This window comes from Copidosoma floridanum, unplaced genomic scaffold (genome assembly GCF_036245765.1).
Source record: "Copidosoma floridanum isolate Cflo_tuat_1 unplaced genomic scaffold, Cflo_Japanese_pri ptg000032l, whole genome shotgun sequence".
Lineage (NCBI taxonomy): Eukaryota > Metazoa > Arthropoda > Insecta > Hymenoptera > Encyrtidae > Copidosoma > Copidosoma floridanum.
Genome location: NW_028321909.1, coordinates 5601742 through 5626312, shown reverse-complemented (window position 1 = coordinate 5626312; position 24571 = coordinate 5601742). Strand labels below are relative to the sequence as shown.

Genomic DNA, 24571 nt, shown 5'->3' with positions numbered 1-24571 from the left:
GTCTCGAAGGTCAAAAAAAAAAAAATAATAATAATAAAAGCCAAATGCAACGTTCACGCGCCGTCGGTTCCAATCATCGATCGTACTCTGTGATTTTCCCGTGGAAAGAGTCGAGAGGCGTCAATGCGGAAAAATTCCCTTTGGCGCCTGGTACATCGGCACTACAAGTACAGACAGAAATATGAAGAAAAAAAAAGAAAGCTAACTGAAAAATCACGTTTGTCGTCACTGTACTGTTTTCGGCATGATAACATTGTCTCTGGTCGGGAAGTAAATAAAAAGTAGCTCGGCATCCCTACTACTGAGCTGTAGACTCCTATTATTTTGATCGCCAACATCTCTAGTTCACTTAGTTATCACTCACAGCTGTGGGAGAGATTCATACACGGGACTTGAATCTAGTATGGATGGATAACAACAGCTCGACCCTCTACCAACCGATCCTCGCGGTCAAAGTGACATTTACTAGCAAAACTCAACTCATAATGATTACGGAAGCATCCAAGTCTAAATCCCAGGGGTAAGACTATGGAAAAATCCATCAATTTTTTTCGTTCTTTCGCGCGATCGGGATAAAGGAGGCGATAAAAAAAAAAAAAAAAAAAAAAAAAAAAAAAAAAAAAAAAAAAAAAAACAAACAAACAAAAGCAAAGAATCCCTGACGCGCAACATCGGTGCCGGGGACAAAGAGAAAAAGAGACAGATCGATGTGACAGCAGCTGCAGTGGCACCGGCTGTAACTGTCGATAAGGCGACGACGCGCCGAGGGCTACTACGCTACGGGATGATATGTATATACATGTGGTAATGCATATATGCATGATGCGCGAGGAAAAGGAGCTCCGTACCGCTGTACTCGTCCTCCTTTTCCACCTCTGATTATCATAGACACATCGGTAGGTGTACTTTTTTTTCCTTCTCTCGGGTACATGGAAATAACGGGGGGGGGGGCGTCGACGCGGCTGATGCCTTTGACGTAAATCTTGCGAAACAAGATTTGCTCTGTTTGAAGTTGCTGTTCCTTGAAACTAACGAGGAGTCGCTTGGCTCTTTTTTTTTATCCTCCTCGCACGTATAGTTAGTTGCATGGCCATTTGACCGAACAAACGAGTGTTTTATCGCGTTACGCTGCAGTGGCTTGATACAATGTAGGTGGGGTACTTGGGGTTTTTGCCCCTTGTTGGCCGGGGCTGTAACTTGGAAAAATATTCCGACGAGAACGCGATTACGTGACGAGAAGCCGATGTGGAAGAAGAGGGAGGATGTTCTGGCGACTTGCCTATTTTATTATTTCGCGAAAAGTGGGAATGTCGTGCCTTTTTTACTTTCGGGACGTTCAAAGTGTGTTAAACTAGTTTGTACCGGCTCTTGACTTTATCGCGTCATAAATCAAATTGCAACGATTCGTTTTAACAAATGTGACTTGCCAAACTCAACAGCATTCCACTGCAGTATTTATTTAATATCGCCCAAAGCAACTCAATTACACCAAAAACGGGAGCACGCCTCAAATTGAATAACCGCTACACTCGCAATCCAATTTGATTCAACGTCGAATTTTATCCTGCCCGAGTCACCAAAGCAATACGTGCGCGAATGGCAGATGCACCCCGATGAAAGAGTGAGAAGAAAAAAAAGAGGCGCAACTGAGAAAGAGGGTCAACCCGGAGCAATGAAATAATCTCCTATGGAGATGCAACCGTCTCTCCTCGAGCTGGCCTCTGTAGAGTTTTCATCTCACGTGCGCGGACTTAACAACAGCTCGCCCCCCCTCCTTTTGCCGGAAACTAAGGACGCGATCCGTGGCTGATTGTTGGGCTGATTTACAGACAGGGGACATCTTTTTTGAATAAACTTTGCCAAAGTGACGGAAAAAACGTCACGAGGAAAATAAAGAAAAAACAAAACAAAACAAAAAAATTAAACGTTGAACATTTCTCTGTGTGTACATGTCGAAGAACTCGGTCGTCTCCATTAAAGTCGTTCAATCACACCTCCAACGTTTCGACATCGATTGATCACCTTTCTCCCACGCTCTGTAAGCACAATTTTTTTTTTTTGTTGGCTCAACTTTTTGTATCGGCGTGCAAAAACAAAACAACGTTGGCACCCGAGTGATTACCGATCCCTCAAAGCTTCGCCGTTCAACACACATACGTAAGTATATATATATAAAACTCATCGCGTAAAACAGTATCTCCTGTAAAAGTTGATCCGACACTTCTACCGCCCGATAAACGAGCAGCCGTGCAAGCGATGGCGTATACAGCCAGAGACGGGATGCAGCGGCCCAAGCCGTAATGGATCCGCTCACCGTAACCCCCTCCGGTACTAACGAGGAGCAGGTCTTCCCGGGACTCCCATCCTTCGCTTGGTCTTCTCATAAATTCCAAAACAAGTTTCCACGGCCTTTCATTTCGAAACTCTATATGTACCCTTGGCTCGATGAAATTCCTCCTGAAACTTGTCGCCTCGGCTCTGAGCTTCGATTGCCTGCAAACTTGTCCAAGATGCCCGTCTCGTTAGATGTATATATACAATACGCGCGTGTGCGTCTCTTTTCTCAAACCCAACAACACGTCGAGGATCAATTTTTTTTTTTTTTTTTCTTTTTCCTTCGTTCAATCGGCAAGTCGCGTTTACCAAACTTGATATCCAAAGGCTTCGCTCGGATTTCAATCGGATATCCCCGGGCGACAACTCGATAATCCGCATCCCTGTTTCTCCTTAGAGAAAACCCGACTTTGTTGGACGCTCGTGTTTTTTTTTTTTTCCCCTCGACTATCGCCCAGGTATATATACATACTCCCGCGTTTGTTTCGCTTGTTTTCCGTTCACCTGTTCGTGTTTTCTCTCAAGTAAGCAGAAAAACGTCCCCTCGAGTTGGAAAATCCACTTGGGGCGCTGTTTCTTTCTTCGAAGGATTTTATTCCTCAAAAGTACACTATGTTGATTTGAAAAGGAGAAAAAAAGTCACGCGGTGACATTTCCAGCGGACAATCGACCTTAACTCACCCGCGCACCCCAGAGAGGCGTGTAAAAGCCAACGTGCATAACTTTCTTCTTCCGAAGGAAGCTGAGCACAGTGCCACGGAAAATTGGCTCTCTCGGTTTGTTTCGCCGCTAACGCGTGTACACGAGCCCACCAGGGGACTTTTAAATAAAGAGGTCACAAATGTCTCTCCAAGCCGGCAAAGGGAGAGGAAAAGTAAACGAAGGACAAGCAGCCACGAGGGGCTCGCCGAGGAATTTAATAAACGCTTTTACGAACTGGCGCGCCCTCTGTTTCACTGTATTTATACACACCCGCACTGACCCGCCCGCTTTTCATTCTTTCTTTGGTCCATGATAAAAAGCCTCCTCGAGCACCACACAATGGCTCCGGCTTTCGAGACGCCAAAGTTTGCGACTCGAGGGCAAAAAGTCTTCGGGGAAGAGGCTCTCCTTTTTTGCCTCCCCCTCCACCTGCTTTTCTCGGAGTAATTCGCGTATTAGTGGCTTCATTATAAGTACGGTTGATTATTGTTTTTTTGTCCGTGGGGCTTGTTGTTTCGCGGAAACGCCGAGTTCTTTTTTTGCCTTACAGGCTAACGAATTGTTTTTGCGAAATTGGTGCACTTTTCTTCCGTGAAAGAAAAGAAAAAAGCAAACGCTTTAATTAGCCCGCCAAACAAAACGGAGTATCGAACGAAACGTTCTATAATTGGCCGTTTCTTGATATAACGGTGTTCCACAGCCAGTTGAACTTCTTGGATCCATCGTTTCAAACGAGTAACTCGACCTTGAAAACGAGAACGCAAAACGGGTCAATCACTGGATCATGTTTAACCGTAGGATTTGAAAATTTGCCTTTGAAATGAGTAGTGGACTCTGATACGACGAGAGACAAATGTACACTCTATTCAAGTAGTTCTCAAGAGGTGAAATGATTAACGGCTCTTTTGTGTCCCCGCTAGCGACGACCTTTATCAACGTACCTTTTACTCATCGATTGAACCTACCCATCTTTCTCATCCAATATGCAGGAATGCCAACGGTCGAAATACTGATTCGAACCAATCGTATCTATCGCACCCCACAAATCCTGATACCATAACTAGAAAACCTTTACCAACTTACATTTGAGTCGTCGAGGCAGCAAAGCACGTCGAAATTAAATTAGAAAAAAAAAAGAAGAAAAAAAAATGGTCACGCTAAGCAATATGGACGATGTACATACATTACCCCGAGAAATTTCTCCTCGAACAACGTCGTAAATTCACCGACCTCCGGAGCGGAAACTGTAATGCATTCGATCGACCCGATAATATATCAGAGACCGAATAATAGCAGTGGCAATCCGATTCGAGTTCAACGACTTTCAAGCAAAAAAGGAGAAAAAGATTACGTACACATACAAGCTTATTCGACGTCATGCATACTACATAGCTACCACCCCCCCCCCTTTTTTGATCCTGTACTAATGAGCTCGCGAGTCGCTATAAATTAGGCATCACGTGTGTACGCATCGTGTCAAGAGACGATACACTCGAATCGGGGTAAATCGGGCGGATCAATGGTACACGCGTTTAGCGTATATATATTATATACACACGCGCACCGATGTGTTTCAAGGACTTTGTGCTCGTGCCGCGATAACAATGGAGAGAGTAATTATACACAGACATACGCGCCGGCAGAGAGATAAATGTGACAAATCACGCGCAGTGTTGGGGGGGGGGCTACACGCGTATACTGATTGTTGATAATAAGGGGTGTACGACCCTTCCCTCGTTATCTCTCCCTCCCGCTGGAGAAACGATGCGATGGATACGTATATATACTTATCTCTGTCGCTGCTACTTTTGGAAATCCATACTTGGCCAGTACATCCGATCCGGTTCAGGACGGAGTTGGTATTGCAAACAACAAAGGCTTTATTGTACATCTGCTGTATCCTGCGCGCAGCTTTTGTCGGTAAACAACTCGTGAGTTTGTCGTTCGCGGGTGGGCTACATGTATATACGGTAGCCCCTTTAAGCCTTGGGGGCTTGGGACGTGTCTGAATATACCCCATCCTCTCGTGTGGTATCGCAGTCGGATCCCCTTGGATTCAAAAAGACACACTTTACAACGAATGAAAAATGGTTCCATGCATGGGAAATCCATCGATTATCAATATTCAGTCCCCAAGACGCACGTACATTCGTTTGGCTCATCGGGACGCTTTTCAAGCCACTTTCCGGTTCTCGGATGCGGCACAAGGATTCCGTTACTTTTCTTAAAAACTATAGTTAAATGACTATTTATACGTACTTTACAAGTCACTCCGAGTAGTATGTACAGTATACAATATATTATACATTCCCAACGGGGCACGTGGGTACGCGTGATTATGCACGTGTGTAAAAGCAGAAGCCGAGGGCTCACGAACGACGGGGTAATGCTACCCACTGGGGCGCCTCATGCATATTTGATGGGTTGGCGTTGAAACATTTTACAAGAAATTAACGCTCGATATGACTCAAAATGTTCATGTTCCGCTGGTGTTGCGCGCAAATTTGCCCCATGAATTACCACACGTGAAAATTTAGGTACATACCCACTGTTTCCTTCCTCCTCCCCTCTTTTAACACTTTTTCCGGGAGTAAATACAACAAATCACGCCTAAGCATCTATCGAAGGAGCTGCACATATGAAAATTAACTCGATGTATGACGTTCGTCTGTACGCCGTCTTCCCGTAGTACATTCATACGGTACTTTTGCGCGAAAGAAAAAAGAAACCGCGTGCGCGTATACATGTATTCCGACCCCGTCAAGGTCCTTTGGCTGCTCGCTCTTTGGACTTTTCACGCTGCCCAAGGATATTGTCGACGTGGCGTCCATACGTACCCCCCTACACGTGATCTCGAGGTTGCTGGGAGTTAAGTTTGCAATAAGTTGCAAAGCGCGATGCAAACACGTTCGACAATTTGTCAAGGGGAGGGAGGTTGTACGGATATAGTAGGTAGGTACTACGGTCATGCTGTTAAAATTGGTAAGATTAAAAAATTTAACGTCACCTGGTTCACCGTGATGTAATCTCTTTGCAAAGGACCGGTTTTCAACGATAACGAGCGCGCAGGAAAATTTCAAGTGATCACGAGAGCGGTTTCACTCCCGCCCCTTTTGCTCCTTGCTAAATTCTTGACGAGTTTTAATAACTAAAGCTCATCGCGAGCTTTTATGGAGCTTAGCTGTAACTTGGGATGGTTAAAAACGCGGGAGGAAGGGCTGCACGCACGATGTTAATTTTTTTTTTTTTTTTTTTTTTTTGTAGTTGTTGGTTGGTTCATTGCGAAGTAGCTGACGGTATTTTAATTAGTAACAAATTGTGGTTGTTGAATTAAGTCCGCCACGAAGGAGCCGGAGGAATTTGCTAATTGAGGTTCCGTCGTTCGCTGCGCGAACCGAATGGCAAGAGGTCCCCACGGCAGGTCAAATTAGCGCGACAGAGGCGCCTCGCCCGAACTGCCTTTTCATTTCCTCTCCGCTCGTGTGTTTGATAACGCAGGGATAAAAAGGTGCCGTATCGTGTTTAGTACCTACTACTAAGAGATTAGTTTTTTTTTTTTTTTTTTTTTTAATGTGTGGTACGAGAAAGTAGTTAGTGTTTTGTATTTCTTTGAAGCGAACGGTGTATACGTACGGGTAAAAGCAAATACGCAATAGCAAAACGTCAAAAACAAAGATCTCACGCGCCTCTCACGAAATCTAATGTATTTTCAATTTGAAACGTTTTAATTTTAAACTCGACTTTTCGAGGAGACATATAAATTTTCATTACTCAAATTCAAAAGTTCCATAGTGCGCGTATTATCCTCTTTGGATTAAATTTAACATCGCCACTGCGAGCGTTAACTTTATTAAAACCCGAGCTCCTCTGGCAAATTATAAATTCTTGGTGATCCATCCATTTAGCAAAAAAAGGACCATTTTGGTTTCGTACAAAGCAAAAATTTGTTCTCATTCCTTGTAAGTACAGAAAAATGAATAAAAATCCTACTCGAATACTTGGCTTTAATTTTTAAAGAAATTGAAATATCTCGAAAGCAGTAAAGCTTTTCCAGGAATCTCTTGTCTTGTCTCTAAAAATGGAGGCAGTAGAAAATAATAGCAACGATCCGTCCAGGTCTAGTACATCGTAAAAAATTCAGCATCTCATTGTCAACGTCAAACGGACGATCTCTCTACCTGCAGTTTGTTTTCACAAAAAAAATCGAGGCGGAAAACTGCGCTCCAAAAATCGTCGTCTTTCCATGAACCATCACAAAAAGGCTCTCGAGATAAAAGTTGCCGGGAAGACGCAGTCCGTAATCAAGAAAAAAAAAAAAGTTTAATTTCTTTCAAGCACATTTGCATATTGTCCTCAAACAAAAAAAAAGGAAGAAAGAGGAGCACCAGACCCGCGCATCTTTTCCCCGAAATGTTCTTCCACTTATTTCCATGGAATCAACTCCCTCCTGTCTTCTAATTTATTTCGCAATTAGGGTCAAGCCAAAAGTACATTCGAGATCGACCGAACGTGCCAGAGCATATACCTTGACTGCGGTAAAAAATTATTCACCCCTTATACATGCGTCTCTAATATAATCTCGGCTTCTCAAGTTTTCTCGGAGCATCCACTGCTCGCCGAAGAGCCAATATCTCGGATCACAGATATTTCACCCAATGAAACGGAGGAAAGTGGGCCGAGAGACCGATAATCATAAATGATAAGGACGAGGTAAACAAACAGCCGCATTATGCAAGCCGGCGCTCCCTCGGGGCTCGAAACTCGCAAGCTTGGAGCGATCGGAGCCGGCTTTTTCTCGATTTAATTCAAGGGGCTGCTCGTTAATCACCACCAAATGGAAGCGATTGCTCGCCAAACAGTCCTCGTAACTTTATGATTGGACAAAAACTCGCCGCGTGATTACTGTAAGGTCGAACAACTGTATTCGCAAAACTCGGGGATACGCATAATACAGCAGAAACGTCGCGTCGAGGGAATTTCGGTGCAGGGCAATCGCAGCCGAATGACAAATAAAACAAGAGAATTGAATTGAATTGAATTGAAACACATTTTACTCATGCCAAGGATAAAATATCCGAATGGCAAAAGCATATAAATTTTACAAAAATGAAGGCTTACGTTATAAAATTCCTTAGAAACTAAATTCGTACTAGCAACAATAAGTGGATATAAAACAAATTTCTTAATTAATCTTGAATATTAAAAAGCATAATTACAATCGAAATACATAAAATTGCACAGTGCACAGGTTATCGAACAAGCATAACCCGCCTAAACTAGAGCAATCACAGATCACCATAGTAAACAAGTCAATAATTTACACAGTTTAGAATTAACCCGCACAATTTACTCGATACATTCATTCTTAATACATTGTTGTAAACAAAGATTAAATTCCTAGTTATCTGGACGTGACGAAAGCAGGTACCTGTGTAAGGCCATTTTAAGTGACGCAACGTTATCCTTTAAGCGTACAGGAGCTGGAATGGTTTCCCAGAATCTCGTAGACATTTGGGAAAATGAAGAAGCATATGACGAAAGGGCCGCGCGCGGTATAATTAGGCCCGTCTGCACTCGACGTGCCGATCGGCGGAGCTCATCAGAAACCTGTGGAAATAAGTTATACAGATATTGAGGTGTCCGCGTGGATAAAATCTTGTACGTCGCTACTCCCAGAAAATAGTCCCGCCTTTTACTCGGGCACAACCAACCCAACCGTGCGTAGTAAGCCGACATAGCTGCATCACGACGAAGGTTAAAGATATATCTTAACAACGTATTGCAAAGGCGATCCAACTTGATGGAAAGATAACCAGAAAGGCCCATGTACACCAAACACGCATAATCGAAGTGTGGTCTAATAAGGGACGACGCCAGCATCGATTTAATACGGACAGACAGGAAACGACCGCAACCTATACAAAATACCATGAACTCAAGCGCAGATAGCAGCATTCCAAGATAAGTCATTTGAGATCAACACGCCAAGGTCCCTAACCCTGCCACGCAGCGGGATTACACCTCCATCGACCAATACAGGGGGCAAAAGTGTCTCATCCAAGTGCATCGGCTGCTGGTATGTGCCGATGAGAGTCGCCAAAATCTTACCATGGTGCAGTGCCAGACCGTGAACCAGCGACCAAGACACAATACGCGCGATATCCTCATTAAACACACCAATCGCTCGAGGGAGATCCGAGGGTTTGCAGTGGATGTAAGTTTGCAAATCGTCAGCAAAGAGCACACCCGTACTATGGTGAAGAACGGAGAGAATTGAATTTATAAAAATTAAAAGTATAACCGGGCCCAGGGAAGTGCCCTGAGGCACCCCAGAGGTGGTTGGCATGAATGACGTGTGACCTCCATGAGGCTTCAGCACCGCCTGAGAGCGACCCGTCAGGTACGAATGAAACCATTTAAGAGTGTCTGCCAAGAACCCCATGCCACCCAGTAGCTCATGGCTAATAGAGTCAAAAGCCTTTCGGAAATCGAACAAGACCAAAAGAGTGACCATGCCATGTTCCATACCCAAGCGGATATCCTTTGTGATCTTCAGCAACGCCGTCTGGGTGCTGAAGCCAGCCCGGAAGCCCGACTGCATCGGCGACAACAAAGAGCCCTCCTCCAGATAGCTATACACTCTACGCGCCACCAAGACATCGAACACCTTAACTAAATGAGCCAGGTTGGCGATCGGGCGAGTGTCCGATGGTCCAACCGGGTGAGGCACTTTAGGAAGAGGCACGATCACCGACCTCTTCCAGAGCGTTGGGTAAGTACATGTGGTAAACGACGTATTGAAAAGTTGGGTCAAAAAAGGGTTTAAAAAAGTTAGTGATTCTCGAAAATATGCGAATGACAGGCTGTCAAAACTATGGCCCCTGGTTTTCCCGCAACACTGCATGATATCCTGACCAACCTCAACACACGATATCGGGGCAAATGAAAAATCAGTGGCATCAGGCAGCCGCAGCAGAATTTCCTGCAATTTTTGATTGCTACAGGGGGGGGGTGAAGAGAGAGAGAGAGATAATGCAGGGAGGGCAGATGTGACACACGTCGAAAGGCGTGAAATTGAATTTGCGCTTTGCTGCATAATGCGCCTTTATTGAGTGGATTCGCGAGTATACGAACGAGCCTCGGTGCTACGTGGTCAAAATATTTTGCCCATCTCCCCTACAATGTTGACAAATTTTGCGCTCCAGCTTGTGCAGCTGTTGCAAGGCTTTTCGGTTTCAATGTGTAACCTCATTTAATACCACCACTCGTGAGTGCAATCAATACTCCGGTCCTCCACGTTTACGTAGAATCCGAGTGCGAGGCACGTATTTTTAACAAACAAAATCCTCTGGCTACGTGTGGATGTACATAACGAAACTGCCCCGAGGCGACTCGACATTTAATTAAGTGGTCGTCGGAGAAGACGATAGTGACTGCATTCAAACGCCGAGGTTTTGTCGCGGAAAGTAATAAATTTTTAATCATCCCGCTTTGGGAAACTCCTTTGCACAAGTTACTCGAGTAATAAGGTTCAGTTGTGGGTCGCAAGAACCTCTATAACCGAGAGCTTTGCCTCCAAAGATATTAATACACCTCTTTAAAACAACTGGCCAAATCAAATTTTGAAAGTGCAGGTAATTGGTTACCCTTTAACAAATACTTAATTTTGAAAAAATTGATCACATAGAATACACTGTGACGTTTGTCATTAGTATGTCTGACCATTCGTTGACGTGATCTACTTGGCTGTTCCACGACAGTCCCTGTGCAGGTTGCACAAGCGTCAAGAGTCCGAAACGTCGGATACGACAGCACCTAGCTCAATATTAAGTTACTCGAGGGGAGACATCAAATATTCAACGTAAAACTTTGGAAACTACATCCATTATTAGCCGACGCGTCAAACTCGGAGAAACGACGTCCACAGTTTCTCGACTAGATACCGTTTCAGCGGTAGACCGTCGACTAAGAACAAAATGCGCCACTCGACGCTTTCGTTGTGCTCGATCAGCAGTGGCTTTTGTGCCACATGGAGCCGATCATCGCTAAACTCGAGACAGAGGACAACAGTGCATGGACGCGCTCCACTTTCGCACCCATCGGCCCGACAATATGCACACCCTGGACCATAGAAACGCCGTTCAAAGCGAGGAGTCCAACTTTTCTCCCCCCCCCCCTGCTATATTTCATCCGCATGGCTCGAGCACCGGATATATAACGGGGATCGTCGGGAGCTCTTTTATCTTCCGCGCGGATATTAGCCGCAGCCAAGAGACCGCGGCTCTCGGGTATAAAAGTTCCGCCGCGATTTGATCCGACCGAGGCGGGGGGTTAATGGGCTCGGGGGATGCGTTTTTCCGAGATGTATCGCCACGATGACGCGGGGACGAGCTTAATGCCCACTGTTGGCAGGATCCTACGTGGGATGGTTCTTCCCGAGAAGAGGCTTTTAATTTTACGACGGGAAAGACGGAGAATTTGAATTGCAAGCTCTCTCCCTCTCAATAACCGCGAGTTATAATTTCGCGTGCGTGTGTTTTATCTACCCTTGCGGAGGGTTTGGAATCCTCCATTGGCTTTCAATTTATTCCGATCATATGGATTTTAATTAAAATTTTTCCCTACAGCTGTGCTCCGAAAAAGCCGATATGAACTCCGCGTTAGTATGCTTTTCTGGAGAAAATACTTTTCCTTTGAGTGTACTCGGGGAGTTTGAAAATTCTGTGGGGAGGGAATTTTTCGATCTTCATCCGTTGCAGTGACGCTGGGAGTACAAAGAAAAACGCTCGTACGAAAAGGATTTACGGAAACTTTGCCAATTAGCAGCCCGAGCTCGGTCTTGATGGAAAAACAAAAGCCCTCGTTCCTGTTCCTTCAACTTTTCTTCTCCTTCGCTATGTGTAAACGGATATGACTTCCTGATTAAAAAGGCCCAAAGTTTAGCTCCACGTGTAACCAAATATCGTCAAAAATGACAAAAACTTTGTCCGATCCATAATACGCCAAAAATACGCTGCTACGTTTATGGTAGCGCAAGCTCTCGAACTTTCGAAAAGTCACACAAACCGACTCGTCTTTTCTTTTCGTTTGCTCCTTTTTCCGGTTCCCTGAAGTGTACAGCTCAGACGAGACAATATTCAACCTACGTCAACTTGACTTTTTGCAGCTCTAATCTCCACTCGTTCATCGAACGAGGGCGTTACTCATGAATTCCTAACGATTCGACAATTTTCCGGCATCTAAGGTTATCTGGGACGCTCCGCGCATACGTACGAGGTGCTCGGGCCCTCCTTGTTGTCGTGTAGATGGTACCGGGAGATGGAAACAAGGCGGTAGAAAAGAGGCTCGATAGAGGACGATAAATTTACCTTCTACTCCCTCCAATTTCCGTCTTGAGGAAGTCCATACCACTAACGCCCTTATCTTTGCACGTGTGGTGCACCGACGGAAAAAATAATAATAATAGTAATAAAGGTTACTGCTTTACCATGGTCAACTGGTATTGTTCTGATGTTTCGGGACTTTCTACCTTTGATGACATCAAAACTTTTTTTTTTTTTTAATTAGCTTCCACCACGCAAACAGAGAACGAAATAATACAAAAGTTTACCATCCTAGCGCGGTAATTTTTGTCCTTCCAGTGTACGAATGAGTAGCTCCCTCCTCAATTACACGGAGTTGCGAGGAAAAAACTCGTTTTCCATGGTCACACGCACACACACATGCAGGCGTCGAGCTAACGTGAAAGATAGCGTCACGGTTGGAGGTTCTAAAGCAAACAATCGAACGCGAGGGAGAAAAACACAGCTACGAACGAGCGGGGATGACGCTCGAGGCGCGCCGAGCGGTAAATAAGCGCTCCTCTGCACGTATCCCTACGTATTTTTGCGAGTACAGGGGGGAAAAAAGCTCGCGCCCCGGGGGACACCTCTTTCTTTCTTCCTGACTCTACGTGGACTTTCTTCTCTAAGTCACGTGTTTTCCAGCTGCCTCGTTTCGGTTTATACCTTCGTCACGTCCGCTCGTACGGTCATTTGGTTGTTTATCGCCATTGTCCATCTAAACCTTACGAATAGGCGTTTGATCATTCGTTGCAAGCTCTACCCTTCGTTCGTTCATCCCTTTTTTTTTTCGCCACCTCAAAAGCTGGTACGGTATATGCGAACAGTGTGCAATTAGTCCTACGATCGAGCATTGCTCCAATCGATGAGAAAGAAAAATGACGAAGCAACTTTAAAGCTCGAACATGGAGGGGAAAACAAAATAAATAAAAAGTTTCTCGAGAATAGAATATCCCTGGTTATTGAAGTTTGCGAGTTCGCAAGCTCCCGGGGCTGGAGCCAATAAACGGCTAATTATAGCTGGCGCAGCCGGTGCTGCTTATGTGCGTATCGATCGGTTTATTTATTCGCGGCAGTAAATGCCGCCCGTGAGGAAGACGAAGGAGGAGGTGTGCGGTAGCGAGGCTAATAAAAACGCGACGCGCGACAGAACAGGCGGATGAAGCTTTTACGTCCGTGAGCGGTTTTAAAAGGGGAAAGAGCTTCCGTGTTTTTCGAGGTACGCTGTTCCAGTGAGCTGATTAGTTTTTGCAGTATCTGGTATTACGAGTATCGGGCAGGTGTTGGCTGAGTGTATTTTTTTTGCTCCAACTGCGTTCGAGCTTATTACTACATTTTAAAATACATTTTTTTTGCTAAAGAATTTTTTTTTATTTTCCAACTACTTATGTCACAGTGTTTGGAAAAAAAAAAGACAATGCGCTACAATCTAAAAAAAAAAAAAAAACAATTCAGAAAAAAATGGTCAAAGTATTTTAAAAATCTTTTAAAAAACAAGTACTGTATTGTGAGTAGTGACGAAAATAAAAAAATAAAAATAATGCCAGTAAAAAAAAATGTAAATTATTCGATAAAGTTTTCTCTAAAGTTGTTTAAAAATCCATAGAATGATTGTATATTTCAAACACTTTTCAAACTTTCGTCAAAGTATTTATACTAAACTACTTGTATGTACAAAGGTGTACTCAATTACGGTACTTCTAAATGCGTCCATGTTTTACCAAATGATATAATTCTGTATATAAACGGGTCATTTCACTTTAGAAGAATACATTTTCTGCAACAATACCTGCAACAAATCGTATATGGGAAGAAGAATTCATGCAAAAAGCATCCGGCAACGTCATTAAAGCGCGAAAAAAAACAAAAAAAAACGAAATAGCATTTCGTAACTGGATAAGCGAGCGGAGGCAATGTCGAATTTATGAACCAGGCATTTTTCGCTCGATGCAACGCAAATCCCGGCTCCGAGGGATTTCCATTTTTCGCGCATCTGCCCCCGAAAATTCCTTACAGCGGACAGCCGAAATCGAAGGATGAATTTTATCGGCCCTGGCATCGACAGGTTGCGCCCTTTGCTGGAAACAATAAATTTCTCTCGCCCAACTGGAGTGGAAGGTTGTGCTCTGTTTTTTTCCCCCTTAGGTTCACCCGACAAAGCGTGAAACACCTATACACAAAAAAAAAACCAGTTTCACATCAAAAATCAGTGTTGATGTATCGTTATTGGTCCTTTTTTGTTTTTCCACAGGTGACGAAAAGCTCGGCCTCCAATGGCTAGCCGTTAAATCTCCCGAGACAGAGGAACCGTCGCAACGAGGGAAGCAAGGATGACCCTGCACTGGGAAAAGCTCTCGCCGGCAGAGTTCCAGCAGCTTCAGAATTTGGCAACATGTGAGTATAGAGCTACTTCTTGCTCATTACGCCCAAAGTGTACACAACTACATACCTGACGAATAACATTAGCCATGACGAATTCATTATTCAAGACCTCGTACAGCTCACTCGACTCGATAATGGTATTAAAATGTATATCATTCCGATAAATTTGAGCAAACTCTCGAGGCGCTCTCATGAATATTTACGCCCAACCCCAACTTACAAGTGCCCACTCTGCAGCAGTAATTCAAGTATTTTAATTTTATCATTGAGTTTCGAGTTACAAGTAGTTACTTTATGCAGTGGGTATATGTACGCCGTGCTCGAATTAATCTCGTTGAACTTTTCTTACTTCAAGACAACTTTATCGCACAAATGATTGTACAATCCACTCGAATGCTTGAATAATTCATTTATTCATCTAGATGTGACTCGTCTTCTACTTTTCCATACTCGTAAATAAAATTAAAGCCGGTGAAAAACACAGTCCCAAGCGAATCGAGGGTCCTCATTCGATCTCCGCGTCGCTATATATCCCACTTGTGTGGGGTTAACGAAGGGATGTAGGATCGCAGGTGCGGGGTATCGGCTCGATTATCGGCGCCATGGGGGAAACTTGGTCGGTGAGCTCTCTCGAACTTGCACGCAATTCAGTCCCTGCCAAGTTGGCTTCGAAAGGCGCGTCGCGCTTATGCACTTCCTCTCTCTCTCTCTCTCTCTCTACTGTATACGATCCGCGTCAAAGCTCGAGTGGATTTGTTTCGCTCTCACCTTCCCGAGTGCGGCTCTTTGGTGCAGCGCTGGGAGCTTGTAATTCGCGCCCGAAGAGGTACTCCCGAGTGGAGGGATTCTTTTTTGCCCAAGAAAACATTTCTACTTTGCAATTATCGGGATGAAAGGAGATTCGAGCTTTTTGATTGAAGAACAAATACAACCCCGGGGCGGCGGAGAAATTTAATTTTAGATTGTTGGGCGAAGGAGAATCTCGAGGGGTGCCTTTTTGTCGATCTGGCTGGAAACTGCCAAGTTTTGGCGCGGAAAACGAAAGTGGGCGAAGATTGCGAAAAAAGCTCGTTGCCCGTTTCTGGATACATTGAGAAACTTATGGCTAGCCACTCCATTGTTTCGGGTCGATGCCACGTTTATCGGTGCATTATCAATTGACGTGAATTGATATGTTGTATGCACAAATACGTATGCACGTCAGAGGGAAAAAAGTCAAGGTCGTCTGACGAAAATCGCGTATTACTACTGATATTGAAAAATCTTGAGTTTTCAAATCTGCACGCCCGTTTAGGCGACGATAGACCCTAGTTTTCATAACCGGTATCAATCGCGTGAACGCACCCTTCCCCCCCGTGCCCCGGGGGAGGGCTTTCGCGTGACCTATAAAACCGAACGGCACAGAGGGTTTAATACACGTTCCCGAAAATCCAATAAGACTCTCCTCGTTTCTCCGAAGGGCGCGAGTCCCCCGTTGTCGCTCGAATTTTTTCCCCTCCGCTCGACTCGAGTGTGGATGAGGACGAGTAGCTCCGCGAGCGGAAAATTGCGGGAAAATTAGAGGAGCGCGCGAGCGGTAGAAATTACACCGCCACAGACGGCAAGTTTTTACTTTTTCTCTCTTTGTCTTTGTAAAACTCGTTTTTCCGAGACTGTACGGAGCTTTTGCCTTCGTCCTGTTTGCAGCTTTTATTTACCGTGACCCCGGTCTCTTGTAAACTTCGAAGCCCGACTTTTGTTTAGAAAAAGTGCGACTAAAATTGTTACTCTTATGAAACGAGTCGAGTAGTTAAAGAAACAGTCAATTGGCAATAAATAAATAAACAAATGACATTTTTTCTATTATATGTCCGAACACCTGCATTGATATTTCTGTACGACATTGGTGAAAGATAAATTTTAACGTCACACTTCAATTGCATGAAACATCGAATTGTTTGGAAAAAAGAAACAGTACACAGTAATTGTACATTAATACTTATCTCTTGGAAAAAAAAAAACTATAAAATGGTCCGTTTGAAATGTCACAGATTCATCGAAGAAGCTGCAGGACGTGCTGGAGGAGTTTTGCTCGGCACCGGGAGACCAAGCGGCCAAGTATCATCCAGATGGGGTGAGTATTCACTACACGAAGCCCAACAGACAAATCTCACCTCCTTGGCAATGGGGGTGTCTACTCGGCGGAAAAACCAGGCATCGATAAAGTTTCACTTTCACCGCGTGCAAGATCCAAGCGGTCCTACCACTGGGAGCGAATGATTTATTCATACCGTGAAGTATCGTACACGGGACGCGAGACCGAGAAAGTTGTACCCTTGAAACTCGGTGTGACCGGTAACTTGTGACATAAAAAGCGGGTCCTCGTCGACCCCTCCTGGAGATAGAGTGTACTAATAACAACACCTGTCTAGCGTTACACCAGTCCAACTTTTTACAGCGTCTAATTAAACGCGGGAAACAAGCTCGTTTTTTTTTTTTTTTTTTTGTTTTAAGCAACAGAGACTTGCATACAAGAGAAAAGCAAAAAACGCGGGGAGTATAGTAACGAGATAATTAATCCATACGTATATATAAAGATGCAAGAAAGCCAAGGAGCGACTCGTCTCGTTAGCCGCTCGAAAGTTCCTCACTGTCTCGTCGACCCTTGGCTATGTGTACATCTACACCCCCACGTAACCCCGAGCACGCGCTACACTTACCGAACAACAAAAAAGATGCTAGAAGAAGCGTCCCACTGAATATTAATTTGCCCATCCTCTGTCTCTTGCCACGCTCCACTTTTACTTACCTCGTGTCTGTCAGTTTATTTGTTTCCCTATTTTTTCATCGATCCCGAGCGTTTTCTCGGAAAATCCTTCGGGCAACCTGGAGATTAATCGGCCCAATCAATCTTGCCGAGAATTTTCCATTATCTCCTCCCGTGCCTACGCGGGAACTCTAAACACTCTCAAGCTCACTGCTCGATCGTTTTTTGATAAATTTACTCGGATGTGCCGTACAGTATATTGAGAGCCCCCTACGTACAGGTGCTCGCTCTCTCGAGAGAAGGGTGTGCTCGCAAAGAAGAGTGCTCCCCGACGTGCTGGATGAATTTGAAAAAAATTCACGCAGCTACGGAGAAAAAAAAAGGCAACGTTTGCTCTGACGTCAACGCAGCTTATTTCTGTGCTACAACGCGGGGTGCGATTTTTTTTTTCTCCCTTCGTTTTACCTGGAGGCAATTCAACGGGCCTGACGTCACCTCGCGTTCACGCCTCGGTCGCCCTAATGCATCTCCGCTCCCACCGCGTATACACACGTGTATATATATATGTCACACGCAACTGATGCTTCGATTCGTTGACAAATAGTAACTATCCCAGAACAGAAAAATCCTGTAGTCCCCCCCCCCCTGTGTGTATATCGCGAGATCCTCCAGTTTCTCGCAGCAGCACCAGTTTATTACCATGATAATGTATTACCGTCTCTCCCTCTCTTCGCTCGTCGCCGCGCGCTCAAGGAACTCGGCCGAGGGAAATATGCCGCTCGAGCGTTAAGAATTTACGGCGCCTCTCTTTCATCGGAAGAAAACGCGCTCCCCCCTCGCTCTGTCTCTAATGTAACGCGAGAGGTCGTTAGTATATATATTTTCGCGACGCCAAACGCGTGCGATAAAGGATGAAAAGAAAAAAAAAAAAAAGCTGACGCTCCGTAAGGGGTATCAAACAACGCTTGAATTGTTAAAGTTAGGAGCCGCTGAATCGTTTATGCGGCCTCTAATTATCCGTTTCGGGGGTTGAGGGAGCGAGGATTTGGTGATTAATATTTTAAACGCTTTCCACTTGAGACGGGCGAGATTTGTGCAGGTGTGCTCTTTTTTTTTTTTTTTTTAATGAAAACACTCTTGACAAGTTGGAGTGAAACAAAAAATAGCTGACTCGGAAAAAGTGGTATTGCACAAACCCATACATGGATAGGAATCACAATACTCGGCGGGAGCTAAGTTGTGTGCATCGTCTATCCCATTTCCTTGGGGAAAAGCTCCACGTACTTGCAAGCTCTGGCGGCACGAACGAGTGGGTACAGCTAGAGAAACAGGAAGTAGGTCAGTGGACATTTTCACGTCACGGGGGGGGGGAGAGGATGAACCGCGGCAGAGGCTGAGGAGAGAGCTGTGGCGGAAAGGCGTGCCTGCGAGGATAAATATTTTTCGGGGGAAGCCTCTCGGAGTACATTTTTTGTGTCATACTGCCGGCTTTTTCTCTTGTTCGCAACGATGCTCTGTTTTAGATAGGTATATGCCCGAACAAAATGGACACGTCGATAACTCGGTCGCCGGTGCGAAGTAAACATTATTGCCCCTCACTTTGTACGAACATTTCACGGATAAACGCGACGAAATGCACGTAAAACCGGCAAATTGAACCCGCCACAAAAAAAAACTGAGCCATGCATCATAAAGAGAGAGAGAAAAAAATAGGAGAAACCGTGTCAACGTCACGCGATAGTTGAGTTAAATTCCCGTCCGGGTACTTTACGGCTGCACGATAACGTCCTCGGTGTCGCCTATATATGTATACAGCAGGTGGCGTCAACCTCCAAATCGGTAACAATATAAACCAGACGTTCTCACCCCGTGTGACTCGAGAGCTTCCGAGTTTTGTTTCGTTACTCCTTACTTTTTTTTTTTCAAAATTTCTTTCGCGACTCGAAAAAACACTGTGCAAGCCTGTACTACCTTTTTGCACTAATCGGTTGGAGAGCAAAAAAAAAAGCTTCGTTTTTGATCGAGCGTGAAACTCGTTTTAATCAACTGCATAGCCCCGTCACCGGTAAAATCGAATGGGCGATTAAAGCACTCGAACGAGATAGAGAGAGACTCTGTGCGTGTTCAACGCTTGGAAAGCCGATACGCTTTTCGCGCCCGATAGGCGGGGATTTTCTATTCTGTTGTGACAAACGCACGCGCGCGGAGTAAAAAAAGAAAGCCGAGGAACGAGGAAAAGCGGATTCGAGCGAAAGAAAGGAACTAAAAGGCCATAGTTCGTCGCGATCCCCCGTCAGAGCCCCGTTCGCCTTTATCCGTCCAACGGATGCAAAATGCCATACACTCGTGCTGGCAAAGGCTCGTTTCTCCCCGTGAACGAACGCACCGGAGATCTTGGAGAAAAATCTTGTCGATAAATCGTGCGCTCCACTGTATACAACAGCATACGGGGAATAGGGGTAGGATGGGTCATGCAGATCTGCGAATTCAAACTCGCGAATGGGCATAGCTCGAAAAGAAAGACACCTGCGGTGCAGCCAACGCGAGAAAGGGAGCTTCGTCCTGACGAGGGCTAACGAGCAGACACGTAATTAGGCTAGTGCCACAATCACAACCCCTCGTCTCTCCTGGAATGCTGCCAACGTACGGAGGGATCGCGGGACGGGAGGAGGAGTTCGATCAAACCTGCTTGATTGAACTGGGAATGACCGAGGGATCTTTTTTCTTTTTTCGGTCCAAGCAGGGGGAGTTTTTCTATTTATTATATAGGAGGGAGTGGGAGGAAAAAATATATACATGAAAACCAATTTTTCCCATGCATCAGCCGAGCGTGGCAGGGAGTTTGTCCAGTCGTGCTTATTATAACCGGGATGATCGAGTCGTGGTCCCCCCGAGTCCCCACGGATGCCTTTTCCCCTCCTCCTTTCACTCGTGGTCCATCCACGAGCTCAACAGATTCGGGAGTGGAAGCAAAGAGACAAAGAAAATAAAAGAACAGCTACAGTACACACACATTGTTTGCCCACTCGAACGTGCGTAGGATATATATATATACGTGCCAGAGAGGGGTGAAGGCTTGCCGTTTGGGAAATCCAGCTCACGTATCGCGCCGTCCGTGCATTATCGCGCGCGCGCGCGTGTGTGTATGGACGTTGCCGCTCGTCAGTCGAGACGATTCACAATATCTGCTCCATTCGCCTCTTTCCCCACCCCCCTGCCGATATAGGTATATTAGGCATGTGAGTGTTCCCGAAAAATTCAACGAGATGTCTCGAAATTTCTCCGAGTCTCGGTCTTGAAATTTTATCAAAAGTCTCGTCTCCAAGTCTCGAAAAAATACACGTGTAGTCTTTTCAACCCCCCATCTGCGTCGTAAGAGCTTTTACTCATTCAGCATACGTACGCACGAATAAAGTGTAGATCTTTTTAACACCTCAACAACTCCGGAAATGTCAAAAAAAAGTCTCGAGGGTCTCGAAAATTTTCTTGGAGACTTTTGAGACTCTCGAAGGTCTCGGGATTTTTTCGAGACTTTGGTAGGTCGTCTGTGTCGTGTCGTCTCGAAGTAGGTATCGTACAAGCCTAATTATGTACATTTATGCATGAGTTTGTCCAGTAAAATGAAAAAGTACATATATATTTTGTTACAACTAAATGATACCTCGTTACAGCAATATGGCGTTGCTCAACGAAGGAGGAGGAAGATGTGGACCCTTATCCAGGGAAAATAGCATAGCGTATACAGAGACGGGGCTATAGACGGAATATCGAATGGCAACATCAAAGCGAGCCCCGGGCCATGCAACTGTGCACATAAATTCATTTGGCCGGCTCCAAGATGCAGGGACGGCATTGTACTATGCTCCTTTGACCACAGATACGGGTATTATATGTACAAAGTCTCCCGCTCTCTTTCTCGCATCAAGTATAGACTGAGGGTTTGAATGGGAGAAAGGATAGGCGACGCTTTTTACCCGATCAAACGGATCTGCCGCGCAATATACGCTCATACGAGGGTAATATATATATATGTATACCGAACGGGAGAGACGAGACAGTTTATATCCTCCTCGAGAGCACCGCGCATAAAAGGAGGATATACCTATTTCCTGCGCATCTGTTTCCCCGTTTATGGACGGGAGTCGATTTACTTGCGACTATATCGAATCGAAAGTATACATATACACATGAAAACTGTTATTAAAATGACGGAGTCCAGGGGAAGTAGTAGAAACAGCCGTGCACGGACAGACGGGAGGTCGCGGGCTTTCGATGCCGTCCTCGTTTCCAACCTCACACACGAGGAGTAGGTATATTTATACGTAAAGGTGAATATATACATGTATACTCGCTATTGTAGTCGCCTTCGTCAGCAATTTCCTTCTCTTATGGTGGAAAAGTCCAGGCAAACGTGAGCTGAATTCACAAAAAGGATCGGTGCTCGATCTGAATCTTTATGGATACGTCAATTAAAAGTTCAGCGGATGAAAGTGGAAATGCCTGAGAGGATGGAGGAGAATTTCGCGTCAAAAACAACAATCATTTCGTCCGTTTCCCACTGGTTTGCCAAAGTTTTGCCAATCAATGTATTTTTCGCTTCAACATTTAAACTTGTGACTAATCAAGGCGTAAAACTTCAAAAAGTTCTCCAGCGATTTGCTCGTACACGCGCTACATATTGGTTGTTCCACATAATTTGATGGATTTTCCATGTTCAGGTGACACGTTGCGCAGACGTTAGTTTCATTGGGCTTCGCGCCAACCGGATTGTCGTTTTTCTTGCAGGCATCGGCGTTGTTGTCCTTACTCCTGCTGCTGATTTTCATGCTGCTGCAGTTGTTTTTCCAAGGTACTCGAGCTGACGCTGCTTTTGTTGCTATAGTTGTGTCGTTCAAGAATATTCTAGCTATTGACAAAAAATTAAGTAACATCAATTGTTTGGTCACGGAAATCAAAGGGTGATTACACATGTCACTTTCCATTCTATACAATCTTTGCACAATGCGCGTCGAATAATAGCTTACAGCTCTTTTGTGCGTGCGAGTGTAAATATTGCGGTTCTAATGCACTTGGTGCATGATATACAATTTTCGTTTGCAACTTACAAACAGCTAAACCGATTTTAACCCTTTCACGAATGAAATTAAATTTTTTTTTGTATCCTGTAAACACATAGGTACAATTGTAACATAACAAATTAAATTTCAACTGAAAAAACGAAAACTCTGATACGTAGAATTTTTATAAAACTATTAGCAATCGAGACTGATAACGACAAAAGTCTTTTATAACTTTGTTCTGTATTGAGAAACATTTCAATGCTATTAAAATTTACTACTAATAAGACATTCCATTCTTCGTTTTCGCCGACTGAAACGATTTTAGAAAACAAAAATTTATTTTGATTTGCTTTCACCACGAGCGTAGTTTTGACGTTGTGAAATGAATAAACTGTACGATCGAAATAAAGTAAATTATATGTGTACCCTGAAATGATGATGGCTGACTTGAGCACACCAATTATGAGATAAGTAAAAACATAGGTATTTTTACCATATTGCAGCATCGTTTTTTGTTTATACATAGTTTCAAAGATTCCTCTACGAAATAATATTATTCCACGCAATACGCGCTAACTCAATCATTTTGAAAAAATACGTCCATCATTGATTTGGGATGCCTAATGGTATCGTCGTAATACGCAGTGCACAAGTAAAGATTATTGCACAATAGTTTTAATCAAAGCAAGAATCTGTATCTTCGATTACAAAGACTACAAAAAGCATTTTAAAATGAACACTGGATCAATGTTGCACCCAAACAATAAAACCTCTACACTTTGAAAATTGAAAAAAAAAAAAAAAAAAATGGAAAAGAAAATAAATGCAGTATACCTACCTTGAGTTTGGAGCTAGATGGTTCTTTCGTCTCCCAATTACGTGGAAAAACTTTTTGCCTCCCTGGGATACCTGTAGTCTTCGAACCTGGCCCCGACTTCAAATGAGTTTGCTGGATTTATGATCTTTCAGGAGTAGAGCCCAAAAATGGTGACGATGTGTTTCGACTGTGGCGGTGGCAATACTACTCCTAATAAGTCGGGAAAAACGCCTCTACGTAGATACCTTATCATATAGTTTATCACCTATGAGTATTACTGATAGCTTAATTGCTTACCACCGATAGTGACGGAAAGTATTTTTTGACTTATCAAGCTATCGTATTGGTTTTATAAAAAAAAAACTGTGTTCAAAATACGCTTGTTTTGATTAGTAGAAAATTACCCCTGTAATCGTTAAAAAAAAATCCATTTACAAAACAGACGATACTTTATGGTGTAATATTTTTGTTTTTGATATTTAAAATTGTTGTTGAGGCTTATAAATGTACGCTCATTAGGAACAAAAAAATTATCAACGCCATACTATCATGACAAATGAGAAAGATAAAAAAAAAAAAACGTTTAGGATATCTAAAATGACGGTACTAGTGTCAAAGGGGACTATAACCTGGAGGCTTTCTCGTGTTTTTCTTTAAATGTAAAACGAAACATTTTAACCACTCACACTTATACCTCATTTTAATTGTATATGTATTAATAGCAGAGAGAAAAACAGTGGATTATTCCAGTAACGTGATTTGAGTGGCTTGAAAGGTAAGCCACTGTTTAATTGTTTCTACAGATAAAATGCTTGAAAAATGCTCTATTGCCTCAGGTTTTTGCGTCAAACTGAAATATACAGTATATGTATTGTAAGCCCGCGCGTTCATCGAAACGTCAGTTTCAGAAAATACACATTGGCTTGTTTTGCCAAGGGGTTGGAAAAAAAAAAAGGAAAAGTGCCCACGAGGATCAAGAAGACTCGGTGGGGGAGGGAAAAAAAACAAAGAATAATCGTGAAAACAAAAAAAGAAAGAGAGAGTGACGTCACCGGGCCATATCTGCCCTCGTAATTTCTCGCCTTAGCTCAATAGCCGGGGAGAACATACACTCCGAGAAAAAAAGGAATAAGAAAATCTTATGGGGGCCAATGCCGTACATCGCGCGGATACTACGACGCCCACACGG

General features: G+C 44.0%; 2 protein-coding genes across 2 annotated transcripts in view; one reads left to right on the top strand and one right to left on the bottom strand.

Moving 5' to 3' along the window:
• Dgk (diacyl glycerol kinase 1) overlaps window positions 1–24571 on the top strand; it is a 65468-nt gene that overhangs the window by 17039 nt on the left and 23858 nt on the right. Inside the window, exons 2-3 of the mRNA XM_089597358.1 lie at window positions 14629–14771; window positions 16790–16872. Of these exons, the coding sequence (XP_089453484.1) occupies window positions 14708–14771; window positions 16790–16872 (147 nt within the window). The 5' untranslated portion in view covers window positions 14629–14707. The remainder of the gene's footprint in view (window positions 1–14628; window positions 14772–16789; window positions 16873–24571) is intronic.
• On the bottom strand, window positions 8972–9637 carry LOC149373361 (uncharacterized). Its single transcript, XM_089597483.1, has one exon. It carries the CDS (start codon window positions 9635–9637, stop codon window positions 8972–8974), a length of 666 nt encoding a protein of 221 aa, XP_089453609.1.

Excerpts from the sequence above, each read along its gene's own strand:
- LOC149373361 (XM_089597483.1), bottom strand. The coding sequence starts at position 9,637 with ATGCAGTCGGGCTTCCGGGCTGGCTTCAGCACCCAGACGGCGTTGCTG.